The 20,947-nt window shown below is 40.0% G+C and overlaps 1 protein-coding gene across 2 annotated transcripts in view; it reads left to right on the forward strand.

The window, feature by feature from the left end:
- The window catches only part of MAP3K20 (mitogen-activated protein kinase kinase kinase 20), a 147,277-nt gene that overhangs the window by 41,564 nt on the left and 84,766 nt on the right, over window positions 1-20,947 (forward strand). For both annotated transcript variants that reach the window (XM_084812965.1, XM_084812976.1), the window contains exons 5-8: window positions 3,916-3,981; window positions 10,060-10,088; window positions 10,185-10,322; window positions 14,617-14,703. In XM_084812965.1, coding sequence (XP_084669091.1) covers window positions 3,916-3,981; window positions 10,060-10,088; window positions 10,185-10,322; window positions 14,617-14,703 — 320 coding nt within the window. The remainder of the gene's footprint in view (window positions 1-3,915; window positions 3,982-10,059; window positions 10,089-10,184; window positions 10,323-14,616; window positions 14,704-20,947) is intronic.

A 20,947-nucleotide genomic window follows, 5' to 3' on the forward strand; every position in this document is an offset into this window, starting at 1 on the left:
TGGTCAGGTCTCCCAACATTTTGATTTTGGCTTAAAAGCAGTTGTCAGGGGATGGATATCTAAATTTAGATCAGTGGGGCTGTGGGGGAAAGTATTTAACTCTCCCCCATCCCATGTCATTTTTCTGATCTGTATTAACCTGAAGCTGCTTATTTGCTCTACAGATGAAAAAAATACAGTATGTTTTTCCTTGGCGAGGTGAACAGCAGCTTCAGATAATTATTTAGATTGGGAAAAGGGTGCAGGGGAAAGGACTAAACACTCCGCCCACTGGTGCTGCTCCAATAGACATTTAAGCAAAACGTAAAATTTCCTGTTTCACAAAGGGACGGTTTGCATGATTGTAGTGAGGGAAATAAGCCACGGTGAGTGATTCCAGCTGCTGTGCATGCCAGTTTCGTGCCTGCCGGATTTCCCTATTTACACTTGCTGGCGTGGCTTACCGTGTTGTCCTAACCTGGACAGTATGGCTTGTTGGCGGGGGGGGGGGGGCAGCAACCCTCAAATAACCCAACAACAGCCCATGAGTTATTTGTGGGTTGCTGCTCCCTCAACCAAGCAGTGCCACCCAGGTTTGGATGATATGGCAAGCCATGCCAGCAAAGGTAATTAGGGAAATTTGGCTGGCACACGCAGTGGGGTTAACAAGCACACTGTGCTTGTGCAAACCAGGTCAGCCTGGAGAATTCACAGAGGAGAAAACGGTGAAAACAGCTTCGGGTATCTTGCGTTTTTATAGAACTGGAGGTGGTCATCTAATAGCAGCAGTACTAGAACTGTAATTTATATTTAGTTTTATTAAAATTCTTAGACACCACTCTCTCAAAAAAAAAGAAAGAAAGACCCAAGGTGATTTACAATTAAGTAAAAAACATATGAAAGTTAGAACAGTTAAATCAGTTATCCATATCATACTAAAATACAACCACCCCATAAAACAACTAGAACATCAGTGACAACCATAGACAATTAGACTGCTCAACTCAACTGATGTATTAAAACAGCTCATCAGATGCTATCAAATGCCTGGGAATAGAGGAAAGTCTTGACCTGGTGTTGAAAAGATGACAGTGTTGGCTCCAAGTAGGCCTCGCTGGGGAAAGCATACCATAATCAGGGGGGCCACCATTGAAATGGCCTTCTTTCTTGTTGCTGTCCTCCAACCTGCCTCAGAGGAGGGCCTCAGATGTTGAGCATAGGGTACAGGTAGGTTTATACTGAGAGAGGTGCTCTGTCAGGTATTTGTCATAACTGTACAGAAAATTCACCCTACAACTTCTCTGTGGGGCCCAGACGTGGGCTTCTGGGTATTTAAATCCTTTGGAGATGGTTCGAAATATTTTTTTAAAGATCACTGCTAGTATTCTGTGCTTTGAAACTTTCTGATTTATGTAGAGCTTAACTGGCTACAGCAACAATACAAACAGTGGCATATAAAATGATGTTAAACTGTTGGTTAAAAATTATCTTTATGTTGTGTCCTCTTAGGATAGCCTTTGAGAAAATGAATAACCATTTTTGGAAGGGACTTGTTTCTTCCTTAGTGATGCAATTAAGCTTTTCTGAACTATACATAAGGAGTTTGGTGATGGAGCTAGCTAAAAGATTTCTGAGGCAGACAGAGACTGATTGACATATCCTTACAGATCAGCGATATCAGTTTCTAAAACAGTGCAGTTGTAAAAGAATTTTCCTTACATGCCTTTTGCTCTACCTTTGTTAAAGGATTTATAGAAACTCAGAGGATAGCCTTTACTAAAGCTCAGTTAAATCTGATGCCTTCAGCTGTGTTAGAAGGAAGATACAGGAATAGGTCATATTTTGAGCATACCTATCCGTGTGATTTAAAACAGGTTGAAAGACCTTGTATGTACTAGTATATATTGTCCTTTGTATAACGTGCTGAGAACACAATACTTGGAGTCAGAGATATGTGGGCAAGTCTATTTCCAAGACGGTAATATAACTGCTGTATGGGCAAGATAGATACAGTAGCCAATTGGAAAGACTGTGTGTTTTCTGTCTACAGTAATACATGTTATGTAAAAATGTTAAGGGAGGTTTCTATGCCTTGTCAAGGAGGGATCCAACTGTGCCCCAGGGCTAGCGCTGATGCTGCGTTACTGTAAACCAGTGCTTGTGCAACATAACTAGCACTTGCTCGGCAATGGGGAAAAGCAGTGATTTGCTGCCAACTTTTAGCAGCATATCACCACTTTTCCTCATTGCCATAGCAAGCATTGATTATGTTGTGCAAAGCTGGGTTGATACTAACACAACGTCATTAGCAGTAGCTTTGGGGCACAGTTGGATACTACCTTCAGAATTGTAAGTCCATGACTGATTTTATGCAGGGCTGTGTACATTTTATTCATCTACGCTGGTGTTACAAGAAAGACAACAATACCATGGAGTTGTGGAATTTTAAGTTGTTTTATGTTATAGGGTTTGTGTTAATTTTATTTATGTTAATGTGTTATTTTTACATAGATGTGTAGTATCCTTTGTAAAATGGTTTGCTTTGTGGTGGTCTGATGACTATATGTTGTTGTTGTTCAGTCGTTAAGTCGTGTCCGACTCTTCGTAACCCCATGGACCATAGCACACCAGGCCTTCTCCTCTCTCTCCTGGAGTGTGCTCAAGTTCATGATGACTATATACACGTAAACAAATCTGAATCTTTCTCCTCCACAGCAGATTATGCCAAATGCACCCCAATCTTAATTCAGTGATGACTTCACAGGCACAGGAAGTCCAGTGCACACACAGAATTGCCTTGTCCATTTAAATGCTTAGGAAAGCCTAGTTGTGTAAAAGTTTCGCTTGAAGCACACACGGGCTTGGGAATTGAAGTGGAAGTAATTTGTATTGGCATCAATATGAACAAATTCCAAGTTATGTGCAAAGGATCTTGGGGGCCATTCACTTTTTGTACGCACAGTCTTGTACAATCCTACCTTGGCATGGGCGAGGAAGTTTTAAAAACAATGCATTCCTAGGCTGACATGAAACCCATTGCTATGGTCTTCCAGAAGCTCATCCTAGTGGATCTTGGCTCTTACATCCGTTCAAAGTTACTAAATTGGTTTTGAAACTACATATGTAGCTGGAATTCATTTGCATTCCACCCATGCTTCTCAAGAAGTAACCCATATTTTGAAAGGGAGTTTTTTTTTATGTTTTTAATGTTGTTTCCTGACTTGTTTATAGCATATAATGCAATGCATTTTGCTTGTGCATATTTTAATCCCAGCAAAGCACAGAAGGTTTAGACATTTGAGCAACTTGTATACCAAGAAACATGGTGATATTTCCAGTTAAGGCACGTGCCATCCAAATAATAATCCATTTTAGATGTGAAATACTTGGATTCAAGCCAGTTTCACGTTATTTTAGTCAATGGGACTGAATTAGTTTAATTCCAAATGCTTTAGCTTGATTGGGTTATGGTTTGGATAGATAATCTCCCTTCCTCTTTAAAGATTTGCTCCATTTGGGCTATGACTAACTCTGCTTGGGTTTTAGATGTCTATAGACATATGCATCAGGAACTGGAAAAAGAAGAATAGGCATGCAGTGTTCCCATCTGTATAATTTGCACTGAGTTGTCCTAATTAGGTGTCCTAATTTCCTGCTATAAGAAAGCAATCAAGTGGTGTGTGCTGTGGGAAGTGACCATGAGCACTTGAATTTCACACTCAGAAAGAAAGGTTGGTCCCTATAAACATGGATGCTGGACTGGAGCCAAAGGACTCCATGCAGCATATGGTTAAGCATGCTTAGTCCCACTGACATCACTGGATTGCTTCCAGAGTTGGTTAGATACACCTTATTTGCATTCACTTGTGAACAAGCTATGACAAGAAGTATTCTTGCTGCAACAAAATTATTTTTTAAACATTCATTTCCTTTTAGGAATGCACTATTTACATATGGAGGCTCCAGTCAAAGTAATCCACAGAGATCTGAAGTCCCGAAATGGTAATACAGCTTGAATTTACATGTTTTTTCTTTGTTTTCTTTTGTTTTCTTTTTTTTGCAAATACTAGGTTTTAGTATTATAATTGGAAATAGGGGGGGAAACTCTACTTGCAGTTAAAATGTGTTCTATGTGTTTCTGGAAACACATTAAAAACATGTTTACCTCTTAATCCTTTGTCCTATTTGTCCTCGAGGGAAGATTATTTGGTTCTTTGAAAAAGAAGAATCTTGAGATACACATCTGTAAAGCTATTCCGAGAAATATTTGGGTATTCTGTGTATAGTGGCCAAAATCAGAATACAATACCTCATGGAATTTGCATCATAGAGTATCATCTGTGGCATCTATTGAATAAAATACTTTAAAGTACATCAGTACTTATTTCCTGTTAGTATTTTTATTTTTTATTAAAACAGGTATACTGAAAATTTTTAACATTGGCTAACACGAAACTAAGGTCTAAGATCTGGATAAGATTCCAAAGATTTTCACCCCAATCTTCTAGCAAGGGTGATCTTCCTGCAGAAGCAGGCTTCTTTGCACAGGTCACCTTGCTAGATGAAATATGCAAACACATGAAAGTGCTGCACAGGATTAAAAAAAAAACCTGCATCGTGTACCCAGGGAGTGTGCGCAAGGAGATCCCTTTTGCAGTAAGTCAACATGTGCATACTAGTTAGTTGAGAGTGAATCCAGTCCTCCATCTCCAAAATGCAATTAGTACTGTCAAAGCTGACAACATTCCAACCCATTGCTACATGCAAGGAAGCAAAGTCTGCTTTCTTCAAAATTTCCTTGTCTTGCAGACCCAAAGCCAATTATCCAAATGACTCTTACTTATATGTAAATCACTGCTGAAGTTCTTTTCCTTTTTAAATATGAAAGGCCATGACAATTCAGTCATACCTGCCTTCAAACTTGGCAAATGTGTCTATCCAGCTGCAGAAAGAATTGTGAAAATTCCTTGCATTAATTGTAATTAGTGGGCTACTAATTGATATGGAGCTTTTCCAGGCTTTTCCCAGAGATGTGCATCATCCATTTAAACCAAGGTTTGATTTGCAAACTGGGCACACCCTCATTAAGAAAAGGACTTTGGTTATTGTTAGGGCTCCAGATGAAAAGCCATTGAACCATGTTCAGTACCGCAGAACCGTATATGGAATACCTAACTTAGTTAGAATCATAGAATCATAGGGTTGGAAGGGGCCTACAAGACCATAGAGTCCAACCCCCTGCTCAGTGCAGGAAGCCTGATTCCCAGGCGGTCTCCCATCCAAGTACTAACCAGGGCTGACCCTGCTTAGCTGACGAGATCAGGCACATCCAGCCCTTTTCTATCTCTTGCTCTCCAAGTTAGTGGTGATTGCAGCTCATGCTTTGTAGCTGTTTATCATGATAGAATTTCCTTATGCCAAGTGGGATTAGTACAGTGGGACACACCCAAAAGTTTTTAGCGTTTACTGCTGTGTTCTACTAAACCAGAATAAAGGAATTGCCTTGTTGGATTAGATGAAAAAGTCAGCCAGGACGTTTTTGTGAAGCTTTGTTTAGAAAACTTTTTTTTTGAAGTGTTTGTTTTTGTTTTCACACAACATTTGTTTCAAAACCCCAGACAATGAAATAAAGATGGACATTGATGTGGACAAAACAATGATGACTAAAATAACTGTGATTTTAACAGAGACTAAAACAAAATGGTACCTACAACATCAATGTCAAAAACCTATATACTAAAGTGAATTATAAACAAGTAACAATTTAAGATAGAGCACTGCAAGAACACTAGGTAACAAAGTCAAATTTGGGCATAAAGACCACAGCCTTTCCCTGTTGTTTGTCCCCAGCTCAGCGGTATACTTCCCCTAAATGAACATTCCTCAACTTAGTGCCCTCCTGATGTGCTGTACTACAATCCCCATCATCCTCTGCCAGCATCTGGAGGGCACTAGGTCAGGGAAAGCTCTAAATACAGCGGCTGCATTTAGCTAACACAGCTGATTGTTGTTGTTGTTGTTCAGTCGTTCAGTCGTGTCCGACTCTTCGTGACCCCATGGACCATAGCACGCCAGGCCTTCCTGTCCTGCGCTCTCTCCCGGAGCATGCTCAAGTCCATATTCATTGCATCAGTGATGCTGTCTAGCCATCTCATCCTCTGCCATCCCCTTCTCCTTTTGCCTTCAGTCTTTCCCAGCATCAGGGTCTTTTCCAGAGAGTTTTCTCTTCGCATTAGGTGGCCAAAATATTTGAGCTTCAACTTCAGTATCTGTCCTTCCAATGAGCACTCAGGGTTGATTTCCTTTAGGATGGACTGATTTGACCTCCTTGCAGTCCAGGGGACTCGTAAGAGTCTTCTCCAGCACCACAGTTCGAAAGCATCGATTCTTTGGTGCTCAGCCTTCCTTATAGTCCAGCTCTCACAGCCATACATTACTACTGGGAAAACCATAGCTTTGATTAGACGTACCTTTGTCGGCAAGGTGATGTCTCTGCTTCTTATTATGCTGTCTAGGTTTGCCATAGCTTTCCTCCCAAGGAGCAAGCGTCTTTTAATTTCATGGCTACAGTCACCATCTGTGGTGATCTTGGAGCCCAAGAAAATAAAATCTGTCACTGCTTCCATTTCTTCCCCTTCTATATGCCAGGAAGTGATGGGGCTAGATGCCATGATCTTAGTTTTTTTAATGTTGAGTTTCAAACCAGCTTTTGCACTCTCCTCTTTCACCCTCAACAAGAGGCTCTTTAGATCCTCTTCGCTTTCTGCCATTAGGGTGGTATCATCTGCGTATCGGAGGTTGTTGATAATTCTCCCAGCAATCTTAATTCTGACCTGTGATTCATCCAGCCTGGCGTTTCTCATGATGTAGTCTGCATATAAGTTAAATAAGCAGGGCGACAATATGCAGCCTTGTCGTACTCCTTTCCCAATTTTGAACCAATCGGTTGTTCCATGTCCGGTTCTTACTGTTGCTTCTTGACCCTCGTACAGGTTTCTCAGGAGACAGGTAAGGTGGTCTGGTACTCCCATTACTTTAAGAATTTGCCAGAGTTTGTTGTGATCCACACAATCAAAGGCTTTAGCGTAGTCAGTGAAGCAGAAATAGACGTTTTTCTGGAATTCTCTTGCTTTCTCCATGATCCAGCGAATGTTGGCGATTTGATCTCTAGTTCTTCTGCCTATTCGAAACCCAGCTTGTACTTCCGGTAGTTCTCGGTTTGCATGCTGCTGAGGCCTAGCTGGTAGGATTTTGAGCATCACCTTGCTGGCATGTGAAATGAGCGCAATTGTATGGTAGTTTGAACACTCTTTGGCATTGTCCTTTTTTGGAATTGGAATGTAAACTGACCTTTTCCAGTCTTGTGGCCACTGTTGAGTGTTCCAAATTTGTTGCCATATTGAATGCAGCACTTTAACAGCATCATCTTTTAGGATTTTAAATAGCTCAGCTGGAATACTGTCATCTCCGCTAGCTTTGTTGTTACTAATGCTTCCTAAGGCCCACTTGACTTCACTCTCTAGGATGTCTGGCTCAAGTTCAGTGACCACACTGTTATGGCTATCAGGGACATTAAGATCTTTCCTGTATAGTTCTTCTGTGTATTCTTTCCACCTCTTCTTAATCTCCTCTGCTTCTGTTAGATCCCTGCCTTCTTTGGCCTTTATCATGCCCGTCTTTGCACAAAACGTTCCCTTGAGATCTCCGATTTTCTTGAAGAGATCTCTAGCCTTTCCCATTCTGTTGTTTTCCTCGATTTCTTTGCATTGTTCATTTAAGAAGGCCTTCTTGTCTCTCCTTGCTATTCTCTGGAACTCTGCACTCAGTTGGATATATCTTCCCCTTTCTCCCTTGCTTTTCGCTTCCCTTCTTTCCTCAGCTACTTGTAAAGCCTCCTCAGACAGCCACTTTGCTTTCTTGCATTTCTTTTTCTTTGGGATGGATTGAGTTGCTGCCTCCTGAACAATGTTACGGACCTCCATCCATAGTTCCTCAGGCACTCTGTCTATCAGGTCTAATCCCTTAAATCTATTCCTCACCTCCACTGTATATTCATAAGGGATATGATTTAGGTCATACCTGAATGGTTTAGTGGTTTTCCCTACGTTCTTCAATTTAAGCCGAAATTTTGCAACAAGAAGCTCATGATCTGAGCCACAGTCAGCTCCAGGTCTTGTTTTTACTGACTGTATAGAGCTTCTCCATCTTTGGCTGCAAAGGACATAATCAATCTGATTTCGATATTGACCATCTGGTGATGTCCATGTGTAGAGTCGCCGGAAAAGAGTGTTTGTTATGATCAGCATGTTCTCTTGGCAAAACTCTATTAGCCTTTGTCCTGCTTCATTTTGTACACCAAGGCCATGCTTGCCTGTTATCCCAGTTATTTCTTGACTTCCTACTTTAGCATTCCAATCCCCTATGCTGAAAAGGACATCTTTTTTTGGTGTTAGTTCTAGAAGGTGTTGTAGGTCTTCATAGAACCGATCAACCTCAGCTTCTTCAGCATCAGTGGTTGGGGCATAGACTTGAATGACTGTGATGTTGCATGGTTTGCCTTGGATTCGTACTGACATCATTCTATGGTTTTTGAGATTGTACCCCAGTACTGCTTTTCCCACCCCTTTATTGTCTATGAGTGTTCCTCCATTTCTTCTAAGGGATTCTTGCCCACAGTAGTAGATCTAATGGTCACCTGAATTAAATTCACCCATGCTTGTCCATTTTAGTTCGCTGATTCCCAAGATGTCGATGTTCAATCTTGCCATCTCATGTTTGACCACCTCCAGCTTACCTTGATTCATTGATCTGACATTCCATGTTCCTAAACAATATTGTTCTTTACAGCATCGGATTTTCTTTTCACCACCGGACACATCCACTGTTGAGTGTCCTTATGGCTTTGGCCCAGCCGCTTCATTGTTTCTGGCGCTAGTTGGAAATACCCTCTGCTCTTCCCCAGTAGTATATTGGACACCTTCTGACCTGAGGGGCTCATCTTCCGGCATCATCTCTTTTAGCCTTGTGATACGTTCCATGGAGTTTTCTTGACAAGAATACTGGAGTGGGTTGCCATTTCCTTCTCCAGTGGAACACATTTTGTCAGAACTCTCTGCCATGACCTGTCTGTCTTGGGTGGCCCTGCACGGCATAGCTTATGGCTTCACTGAGTTACGCAAGCCCCTTCGCTACAACAAGGCAGTGATCCATGAACACAGCTGATAGCTGTTAACAGACCTTGAATATTTTCTAATTCCTTTATCAAATCATGTGAATCTGCATTTCAAAAGTTCATTAAGCAGTGTATAATGGTTTATGCCTTTTTGTTTGTTTTTTGTCATGTACCTAAAGTCAGTCAATTAGATTGGGTGACCCCCAATCCTATATTAAGGGAGAGGAAGAAATATGCCTATTTATTCTCTCAACAGTGCGTTCTCTCTTGGTTGTCTTTTCCTAAATTAAACTATCTTAACTAAATTGGTTTTCATTTAGGAAAGGTACCCCAATCACTTCAACATTTCTGGTTGACCTTATCTGTACCTTTTCCAGCTCTGTGATACTCCTTTTGGATATTCCAAATTTCATGACACTATAGGTGCATATGACAGCTTTATAATACTTGACAGTTTTATTTTTAAATAATTTCCCAGTAATTCCTAGTGCTGAGTTTTTCCTTTACCTCTGCCATAACTTTCTGAGTTGTCATCTTCAGTAGTCTGTCTACCATGATCGCAAGCTGTATTTCCTTGGTAGACATAGACCAGCCTTCCCCAACCTAGTGCACTCCAGATGTGCTGGGCTATAACACTCATTATCTCTTGGTTGTCCTTGCTGCGGATGATGGGAATAGTAGTCTGAAAACATTTGGAGGGCATCGGGTTGGAGGTGGCTGTCAGAAACAAATCAGTATGAGGCAGTTTGGCGTCAGTTCAATTTATTGTCAACCAGACAAATTATATGAACTGTGCTTGCCAGTATGTACAAGTCCATCATCATGATGGGATTTCTTTAAGGAATGTAAACAGTTTGTTCATAGTTATAATGTTGTTTCCTCTTACTACTGTTTTTTTTTATTTTCAGTGGTTATAGCTGGTGATGGAGTATTAAAGGTAGGAATACTTCAATCATAGATAAGGTATATTAGTTATCTTGTTTTTCTTAATGTGTGAACAGCTGTTTTACTGTCTGTTTACTTCTTTGTCTAGATCTGTGATTTTGGTGCTTCAAGGTTCCACTCCCATACAACACATATGTCTCTAGTTGGTACCTTTCCTTGGATGGCTCCAGAGGTTATACAGAGTCTTCCAGTGTCAGAAACATGTGACACATATTCATATGGTGTGGTGAGTAGCCTTTTTGCTTATGGGCTTCCAAACAATATTTGATTATTCTGTCTTAGGACAGCTAGGTCCAGTTAGGCACCAAAACAAAGGCAAAAACGCTAGGTGGTGTTTAGAATATATGTCACATTCATACTGCACTACATACCACACAAAGTATGCATTCTCCCTCATATGTGTATTCACCCCTTTTGTGCTCCTCCACTGACAGTCTGTTCTGGTATTTCTGTGTAGGTACATTCTTTCACACTCAGCCCCTGGCATATATGCACACTCCATTGTCACCTTTTTAGCTTTTGCTTTTCTTTCACATGATTCATGTGATGCAAGTTTTCCTCTTGTTTCTTTCTCAGACGACCTTTTTAGGCATTTCTCCTCCACCTCTCACCACACTCACACCTTACTACTGGGGGTGCTGGAGAAATTTGTTCTTTGCTAATTTCAATTCAGTTTGATCTGATCTGTACTCCTTGCATTCATGTGCAGATTGGAAAGTGGTTATCCTTTGCACTTTGCCCTTCCCTGAATTTTGCAAAGCAATTGTCAGTTCAAGACATGTACTGAAATGCATATAAAATATATATATTTTAGGACAAAATGTGTTAAGAAATATGTATTTTCTTAGAAAATGAATTCAGACCACAAATTTAAATATGTTTTAAAAATGATTTGCAGATTACTATGGAAATGGATGGAATGGACCTGTGCAAAGGTCATGCAAAACTGAGACAGACCAGAAATAGACTGATCCGTCCATCCTTATTTTCCACTATACTAATGGTTCAATATCCCAGATTAGAGAAAATCTATCTTAAAATAAACAGAACTTTCCTGGTGTAGACATTCTCTTCTACATGCAGTAAGAAGATTGGGGGAGGCTGGAGAAAAAACATTGGACCCAAAGGGTCACTCTCATTACATTCTGTAGTGGGGAGTACTATTCACACATTCCCATAGAGCATAGGTAGGCAGATGTGGACCAACTCTCATCAGTACCAGTCAGTATGGACCATGGTCAGGGTGATGGGAGATGTAGTCCAAAACATCTGGAGGGCATACCCCTGCCATATAGCCACATTTTAGCCACAAAGCTCCAAGCCAAGTCCAAAGACACTGGCTTGCACCCAGACTAAGTTAATCACACATACATTCCATTGAAATCAGTGTGAAATATTAGTCATGAATAACTGAAGTCCCACTGATTTCAGTGGGAACTAAGTGCTACTAACTTACACATCAAAACCTACACATGTCTACCCAGAAGTAAGCCCCATTGAGTTCAGTGGGAATGACTCCCGGGTAAGTGTGTATAGGTTGGCAGCCTTAATCTAGATCCAATCCACTGTTTTTGGAGAAAAGTCCATCGCACTAAAGGGAAGCAGTTCAGGTACAAGAGATGGTATCTCATCTTGGATAATGACCTTTATTACTCCTTGGGTCTGGTTTAAGTAGGCTTAATCAACATGCCCCAATGACAGATAACTGCAAAACCTGAGGTAATTTTTGTTCAACTTGATATTTTCCATTTTAAACAGTAAAAAGAAAACTTGAAAAGTTTATGAGAGAGTATGAAATTCGGAAAGCTTACAAAATAACTGTATATTGGCACACAGGTAAATGTTTATAGATTTTCATAATGGCACGGTTTGGGGTGCATTTTAATTTCTGACCTAGATAGTTGTTTTAGTAAGCTGAAGTGCATTGGTTCTGATTTTCTAATAACTGGTTTCAGTCAAGATTTTCGCTTTATAGGTCTTTGTGTTCTTCTAACACAAACCTTTAGGCCAACAATATGTTCTGAAGATAAAGAATTAGTCCATGAAAAAGTGATCGTTTTTCTTTTAAAACAATCTTGTCCATAAAGTTTTGAACCGCCTAGTATCACAATCTAGAGCACTTACAAGTGCCTTTTGTGCTAGACAGACATCTGCTTTTCATCAGTTGAAGTGCAGCTGAAATTCTGATAACAAAGAGCAGAATCCTTTTCAAATGTAAACTAGTAAGATGTTGAAAAATGGCATTCTGTTGGCAGAATCCATGGCCTTTCTTTTATTTGTTTTTTTCCCTGGGTTTTCCCTGCCAGAATAGGTCGTATTCATTGAACTATTATATTGTTTTCTATTTTCTACTTACGAGGTAAAGGGGAAAAAGTATTTTCCCACCATAGTACAATGTAATGCTGTCAACCCAAAGGTCCAAGTTTTTCCTTGGTCAAGCTGGCCTCTTCTGAATAAGTCACAAGAAAATTAGGGAGGATGGCATATATTGTTCATACCATTTGCCCTTTTTATGGTTTATCTTCTGTCTTTTTGAGCTTTGGAAAATAATTTCATGGGACACTTAAGGGTGCAAATCCCATGCACACTTAGATACAAGTCCCACTGAAAACAGTAGGACTGACTTCTGTGCAAGCAGGGCTAGAATGATACTATAATCTGATATGCTTCTGAGCAGTTTCCACTGAAATGAATGAAATATAGGGAGACAGGTATGTAATCAGGGTCCTTGCCAATTTAACACATAGTTGGTAGACCTTGACAAATCCATCCAATAATTCCTGACATTAAAAATGTCAGTACTCCAAACAATAAATACTATTTGGCAAATATAACGCATCATTCTTTTATGACTAGGCATATCCTTCCGCATTAGAAAAACATACTTCTACCTGATATGAAAAGGGATGATGTCAATGTTACAGCATATTCAATTTAAATAGTTCAGCATATTCAGTTTAAATACCAGTTCAACAGTATTGCTTTCACCCATGCATGTGTATATATATTTAATTGCAGAGGGTTTATGTAATAAATTTAAGTTTGGAAATATAGACCTGGTGAAGATACATAATGACACTGAGTAATACCACTAAGCACATGTTGCCTTGGGTATGAAAACCTATTTATAAAGTGAATGAGAGATGCACTTCTTTTTAATCCAGGCTTTAAGATAGTTGCTCAACTATGCAAAACACCCATGCTTCTTTGCAAGCTAGAATCAATAGCTGTGAAACAGTAAGGTTTCCCCACACTGCAGAGTATGGAGAGGGAAAAAAAGTCTCATGTATTTGGGAAGCTCCAGCTGCCATGACCACAGTAATGCTGTGGAAATCTTGTATACTCCTGAGGCTTTGGTTTGGTTACCAACTCTTATAAGTTTTGTTCATCAAAATGGCGTGATAACATAAAAAAGTGGGGGGTATACATAACAGCTTACTGTGACTCACACTTCTGTGTTTCTAGTTGGTTTCAACCAGCTTTGTACGGGCAGCATCTGCCAATAGGTTTCTCTTTTCCTACTGACTGCCTTCAAAATTGCCAGAATCCAATTTTATATATCCCAACTAAACCTGAATGCTAACCCACAGGACATGGTTATAAGCACTTACTGAGGGCAATGATATTTGGAATACCTAACTAGGTGATTCAGTTTAAAAAAAGGTCAATAGGCTTTTTTATTTTGGTTGAGCTAAATGATATATTTTCCACCTCACACTAATAGAAATATGAAATAGCTGCCTAGTGAAGTTTGAAGAGAAGTAGGCAAGGTTATAAACAATATTGCTTGGCTGAACGTCAGTATTCTTTGTCTAGAAAACAAGGATGTTGGCCTCCTAGGTTTGATAGACTATATTACCCTTTGCAGTACTGTTGGAATACCATCTCAGTGCAACTCATTTGAGATCCCAGTGTACCATTAAGAGAACGGGCTGGAGCTATACTAGTAAAAAATATGGTGTTTATGTATACTGTTGATGTCTTGGCTAAAGGTGAGATATGGTTATTAAACAGTTAAATAGAAAAACTGTGTTATGCCATTGGGATTAATATAGAAATATATTGGAAGATGGGAAGCCATTTTTACGCTGCTTATAGTGCTTCTCACATGTTGAGGTAACTGTTTTCTTATGGAAGTGACTCTGGAAGTAAGCTCCTTTTGTACAACAGAGATAGGGTTGTAACAACATTTCCTAGTATGATTTGAAGAGAAGAAATCCAATAGTTGACAGGTCTCAAGTATTGAACAACTGAGGAACAGAGAAAGAAGACTGTAATCTTGTGTATTTCACAAAATCCAGCCCCACACCTCTCTAAATAATTATTAAAACAGGGTTTATCTTAAAATAATAGAGAGAAACATTCAAAATTAATTTAGCGTGAGGAACATATGCCCAGGTTCCTGAAAATGGGCTCTAGTTGCCTGATAATTGGATACAGATAGTGCTGCATTAATGTTTAATAATGTATTTAAAATACAAAGTACAGAAATAAAAATTCTTTTCTTTTTTCTGTTCCAGGTTCTCTGGGAGATGCTAACAAGGGAGGTCCCCTTTAAAGGCTTGGAAGGATTACAAGTAGCTTGGCTTGTAGTAGAAAAAAATGAGGTAAGACTACATTTCTACATTCAGGTACATAGATCAGAAAACAGTATTGGGTTTTGCAAAAGACTATTTCATCTTCTTCAAATTGAAAGTAAGTTCACGCGTATGGAAAGATTAGCAGTAGGAGCTAACACAAAGGGTCAAAGTGATGTTATTCCTCATGAATGGACCCTTTACATCTAATTGTTGCAGCTTCACGTCGTGATGCTGTAGATCAAAAATTGTACAAGTACTGTACTAGTTTCTCAGTCTCAATTGTAAAACCTAGGGGTTTGTTCTTAGTGATGAAAGAAGCCATTGCGTCCAAGGTAGGGGAACAGTTTAACTCCATCTCCTGCGTTTAGGACATCTTTATACTGGCCGGGAGTTGATATATCTGTAAGAGACCTTCAGCTACTTCAACTTAACTCTCCCAGCAGGAGTCACTATAGTACAAGAAACTGCCACTTAGATGAGGATTTCAAAAATAAAAGAAGAAAAAATAGTTTAAAAAAAGAGGGAAATTACAGTTTTGCCACCTACGTTCCCCACTACATTGAAGATGAGCTCCTCACTGGTATTGGTAAGGCTGTGCCATCGTTGCAAGCTTCCTCCATGCCGTGTCTTTCCATTTCAAAAGAACTTCAGTGGCGTAAACACCCTTTGTACAGTGTCCCCAGCGTTGCTTTTCTTCTTCCTACAAATTGAGGCTTTCAGGTAGTTGAACATGTGAGCGTGTATTTGAACACATGGCTCCTTGATATCAAAGGCGGGAAGTACATTTTAATTTTTTTTTTTAAAGTTGCGGCTATATTGCACACAGGCAAAGCATGGAAATCCTTCTCTGTCTAGGCAGGCTAGATGTTTGGGTACCATTATAAAAGTGACTTGGATAATTTCTGCGGTATGGCTTCTTTATTCCTTTTATAAAGCTGGCTTCCCAAACTGTTTTAGAAACTTTTAAGTTATATAGTTAAATTATTACTTGAAAGGGAGAGGGAGTGAATTAATGTATAAATGCTATGCTGTCTTTTAAAGTTTTGTTTGAATATTAGGTTGGCTGAGCTGGCTATGAGCCTATATGGAATACCCAACTTAGTTGGGAATGTTTCCTTCATTCAGAATAATGTTATACCTGTAACTTCCTACAATATAATTTTAAAATAATAAGATGTAATGGATATCCATTTCACTTTTAAGCATGAGGAAGAGCTTTCTTGATTCAGCACAAGATTTCCTCCACCCTCTTGGACACATGGCAATTAAAGCAAGGAACTCCCCTATAGAAATGAATTATCTGATTGCATAGTTGCATACAGGATTATGGTATATAACAAACATATAGTAGTGTACCATGTCTACCACTTACGTTGCTACTCTACTTAATATGGGCACGATCCAGCCAAAATTAAGCACTTTAAAATGTCATTGATTCTGGCACTTAACACTCTTCCTATTGAAATAAGTGAAACTTAGAAGTGCTTAACTCTGTCTGGATTGTGTGTTCTGAAACTTGTGTAGAAGGAGAAATGAAGTAACAAAGGCCCAACCTTCCTGCTAGTTGTAACTCTGCAAATTACAGGTTGGATTCAAACCAAGTTGAAGTCAATGGAGCAAGTTAATCATGACTAACGTAAGTCCCATTGATTCAAGGGGACTAAAACATGACTAACTTAGTCTGGATCCAACCCTGAATTTGTTGCACTGAGTGTACGCTTAGTGCCAGGCAGAATTCTTGTCTCTTTAAAGTTAGAGCAGATGTAACTCATAGCAAGATGAGTTCACCTTTATATTACAAAAAGAATTCAGAAGAATTTGTGATGTGCTCTTCCTCGGAGATGTTTAGGACAGTGTACATTTTATCCTCACAACTCTGTTAGGCTAGAGATAGAGACTTGTTCAAGGCATCAAGTGAAATTCATAAGCAGATATTTGAGCCAGATGTTCACACTCCATGCCCAGTACTTAAGAACATAAGAAGAGCCCTGCTGGATCAGACCAAGGGCCCATCTTGTCCAGCATTCTTTTCACACAGTGGCCAACCAGCTGCCTGTGGGAAACCCACAAGTAGGACATGAGCGCAACAGCACCCTCCCGTTATGTTCTTCAGCAACTGATGCACAGAGGTATATTGCCTCTGATACTGAAAGTAGCGTATAGCCATCACTAAACCATACTGACGCATAGTATCAGTGAAATGTTAGTGATTTACAGTGCAACCCTTTATATGTCTACTCAGAAGTAAGCCCCATTGAGTTCAGTGGGACTTATTCCCAGGTAAGTGCATACAGGGTTGTAGCCTCAAAGGACTTTTTTTTGCCCCATTTCACTGGAGTTTTCTTGGAGCTTGCATGTTTTAAACTCCGAAACATCCTAAGGATGAAAGTTCATATTAGATATGTCATTACGTAACATCAAATTACTACTAAGAAATGTCACTTTTATTAGTGTATGACACTCTTTGGGGCCAGCTACCTATAAATTACCTGACAAATAACATTCTACTCAAGTAAGACGAATGCAAGTGATGATTACATGTCTTTTAGTAACTCATTTTCCATCTCCTGGAACAGTGAGGGTTACAGACAAATGCCATTGCTAGACTATCAGGTGTATTTTTAGGCAAATGACTTGCCTGCAGATCAAGTGTCAGTGCCACTTTGTTTATGCCAAATAGACTTACTGAATATACTTTTGGTATAGATTTTTTTCACATTTATAGTATTTATTTTAATTATTGCATACCTGATTGCGCATTTACTGTATGTATTTCTTGTCTCCTTTTTCTTCTCTCTCAGCATTCTTCCCTGTGTAACAGTTCTATTGCATTTCTGTTTTGGAACACAACAGTTTATAAAGTTTTGCAGGTCCCAATATGCTGATACAGCAATCCATTTTGCTTAGCTTACTTTGTGTGTTCTTTAAAAAGTGCAGTGCATGTCAAAATGACTTTATACAGCAAATTGAGTAGACAGGAATTCAAATTTAATTGTTTTCTGTAATTAGGTCAATGTATGAATCTATAGGATCTTTCTTGGCTTCTCTCAAGAAAGGCGTTATCCAACTGTTGATTTAGGATTTTTTTTCTTAAGAAAAAGACAGCCCAATTACTTGTCCCTGTTACACTGCAGTCCTATACATGTCTACTCAGAAGTAAACCCCATTGACTTCAGTGTGACTTACTCCCATTTAAGTGTATATAGGATTGCAGCCTCCTTCATGGATCACTGCCTTGTTGTGGCGAAAGGGCTTGCGTAACTCAGTGAAGCCATAAGCTATGCCATACAGGGCCACTCAAAACGGACAGGTCATGGCGGAGAGTTCTGACAAAATGTGGTCCACTGGAGAAGGAAATGGCAACCCACTCCAGTATTCTTGGCAAGAAAACCCCATGGAACGTATCACAAGGCTAAAAGTGATGACACCAGAAGATGAGCCCCTCAAGTCGGAAGGTGTCCAATATACTCCTGGGGAAGAGTAGAGGGTATTTCCAAGTAGCGCCAGAAACAATGAAGCGGCTGGGCCAAAGCCGAAAGGACACTCAGCTGTGGATGTGTCTGGTGGTGAAAAGAAAATCCGATGCTGTAAAGAACAATATTGTTTAGGAACCTGGAATGTAAGGTCAGTGAATCAAGGTAAGCTGGAGGTGGTCAGACATGAGATGGCAAGACTGAACACTGACATCTTGGGAATCAGCGAACTAAAATGGACAGGCATGGGCAAATTTAATTCAGGTGACCATTATATCTACTACTGTGGGCAAGAATCCCTTAGAAGAAATGGAGTAGCACTCATAGTCAACAAAAGCGTGGGAAAAGCAGTACTGGGGTACAATCTCCGGGATAACAGGCAGGCATGGCCTTGGTGTACAAAATGAAGCAGGACAAAGGCTGATAGAGTTTTGCCAAGAGAACATGCTGATCATAGCAAACACGCTTTTCCAACAGCACAAGAGATGACTCTACACATGGACATCACCAGATGGTCAATATCGAAATCAGATGGATTATGTCCTTCGCAGCCAAAGATGGAGAAGCTCCATACAGTCAGTAAAAACAAGACCTGGAGCTGTCTGTGGCTCAGATCATGAGCTGCTTCTTGCAAAATTTCGGCTTAAATTGAAGAACGTAGGGAAAACCACTAAACCATTCAGGTATGACCAAAATCATATACCTTCTGAATATACAGTGGAGGTGAGGAATAGATTTAAGGGATTAGACCTGATAGACAGAGTGCCTGAGGAACTATGGACGGAGGTCCGTAACATTGTTCAGGAGGCAGCAACTCAATCCATCCCAAAGAAAAAGAAATGCAAGAAAGCAAAGTGGCTGTCTGAGGAGGCTTTACAAGTAGCTGAGGAAAGAAGGGAAGCGAAAAGCAAAGGAGAAAGGGGAAGATATATCCAACTGAATGCAGAGTTCCAGAGAATAGCAAGGAGAGACAAGAAGGCCTTCTTAAATGAACAATGCAAAGAAATCGAGGAAAACAATAAAATGGGAAAGACTAGAGATCTCTTCAAGAAAATCGGAGATCTCAAGGGACCGTTTTGTACAAAGACGGGCATGATAAAGGACAAAGAAGGCAGGGATCTAACAGAAGCAGAGGAGATTAAGAAGAGGTGGCAAGAATACACAGAAGAACTATACAGGAAAGATCTGAATGTCCCTGATAGCCATGATAGTGCGGTCACTGAACTTGAGCCGGACATCCTAGAGAGTGAAGTCAAGTGGGCCTTAGGAAGCATGACTAACAACAAGGCTAGCGGAGATGACAGTATTCCAGCTGAGCTATTTAAAATCCTAAAAGATGATGCTGTTAAAGTGCTGCACTCAATATGCCAACAAATTTGGAATACTCAACAGTGGCCACAAGACTGGAAAAGGTCAGTTTATATTCCAGTTCCAAAGAAGGGCAATGCCAAAGAGTGTTCAAACTACCGCACAATTGCGCTCATTTCACATGCCAGCAAGGTTATGCTCAAAATCCTACCAGCTAGGCTTCAGCAGTATATGAAGCGAGAACTACCGGAAGTACAAGCTGGGTTTCGAAGAGGCAGAGGAACTAGAGATCAAATTGCCAACATTTGCTGGATCATGGAGACAGCAAGAGAATTCCAGAAAAACGTCTAGCTGGTTTGAAACTCAACATGAAAAAAACGAAGATCATGGCATCTGGCCCCATCACTTCCTGGCATATAGAAGGGGAAGAAATGGAAGCAGTGACAGATTTTATTTTCTTGGGCTCCAAGATCACCGCAGACGGTGACTGTAGCCATGAAATTAAAACGCTTGCTCCTTGGGAGGAAAGCTATGGCAAACCTAGAGAGCATAGTAAGAAGCAGAGACATCACCTTGCCGACAAAGGTTTGTATAATCAAAGCTATGGTTTTCCCAGTAGTAACATATGGCTGTGAGAGCTGGAATATAAGGAAGGCTGAGAGCTGCTCATTGGAAGGACAGATACTGAAGCTGAAGCTCAAATATTTTGGCCACCTAATGCGAAGAGAAAAGTCCCTGGAAAATGCTTGGAAAGATTGAAGGCAAAAGGAGAAGGGGACGACAGAGGATGAGATGGCTAGATAGCATCACCGATACAATGAAGATGAACTTGAGCACACTCTGGGAGAGAGTGGAGGACAGGAAGGCCTGGTGTGCTGTGGTCCTTGGGGTTACGAAGAGTCGGACACGACTTAACGACTGAACAATAACAACAAGGATTGCAGCCTTAGCCATTGAGTGTGCAATCCTATGCATGTTTAGACAGAAAAAAGTCCTACAATTCCTAGCATGCCCCAGCTGTAGGATTATACCTTTAATTATATAACTAAAGGTTCATAGGTGTATCTTATATATTGTGTATTGACTAAATAGCATGAAGTGAGGAAATCTAGTTTTTTGCTCTTGTATGCAAAATTGCTTCTGACACTGCCTTTGGTTCTATGTCGCTAGGTTACTAACTGTTCATCTATAGTTGTTTGTTCGCAGTAGGTTTTTCAGTCTTCTGTCAGTCTCTAAAATATGAGAGTTTTTTTACTACACCTAAATATTTTTTATTATTTAGTGTTCAATCATATATATGTTTAGACAGAAAAAAGTCCTACAATTCCCAGCATTCCCCTGCCAGCATGCTAGTCAACTCCCATAACATGTTTAGATGCTAGTCATTCTTAAAACATGTAATGAGACTTGTATGAATTGATGTTTACACTCAAAAAGTGCAAAGTGACAGGTTGTTTTTGCGTTAGTTTAGTCTTAGGTTTTTATGCCAT

This window comes from Heloderma suspectum, chromosome 1 (assembly GCF_057233095.1).
Source record: "Heloderma suspectum isolate Gila_16-S chromosome 1, 16-S_ref, whole genome shotgun sequence".
In the NCBI taxonomy this organism is placed as follows: Eukaryota; Metazoa; Chordata; class Lepidosauria; order Squamata; family Helodermatidae; genus Heloderma; species Heloderma suspectum.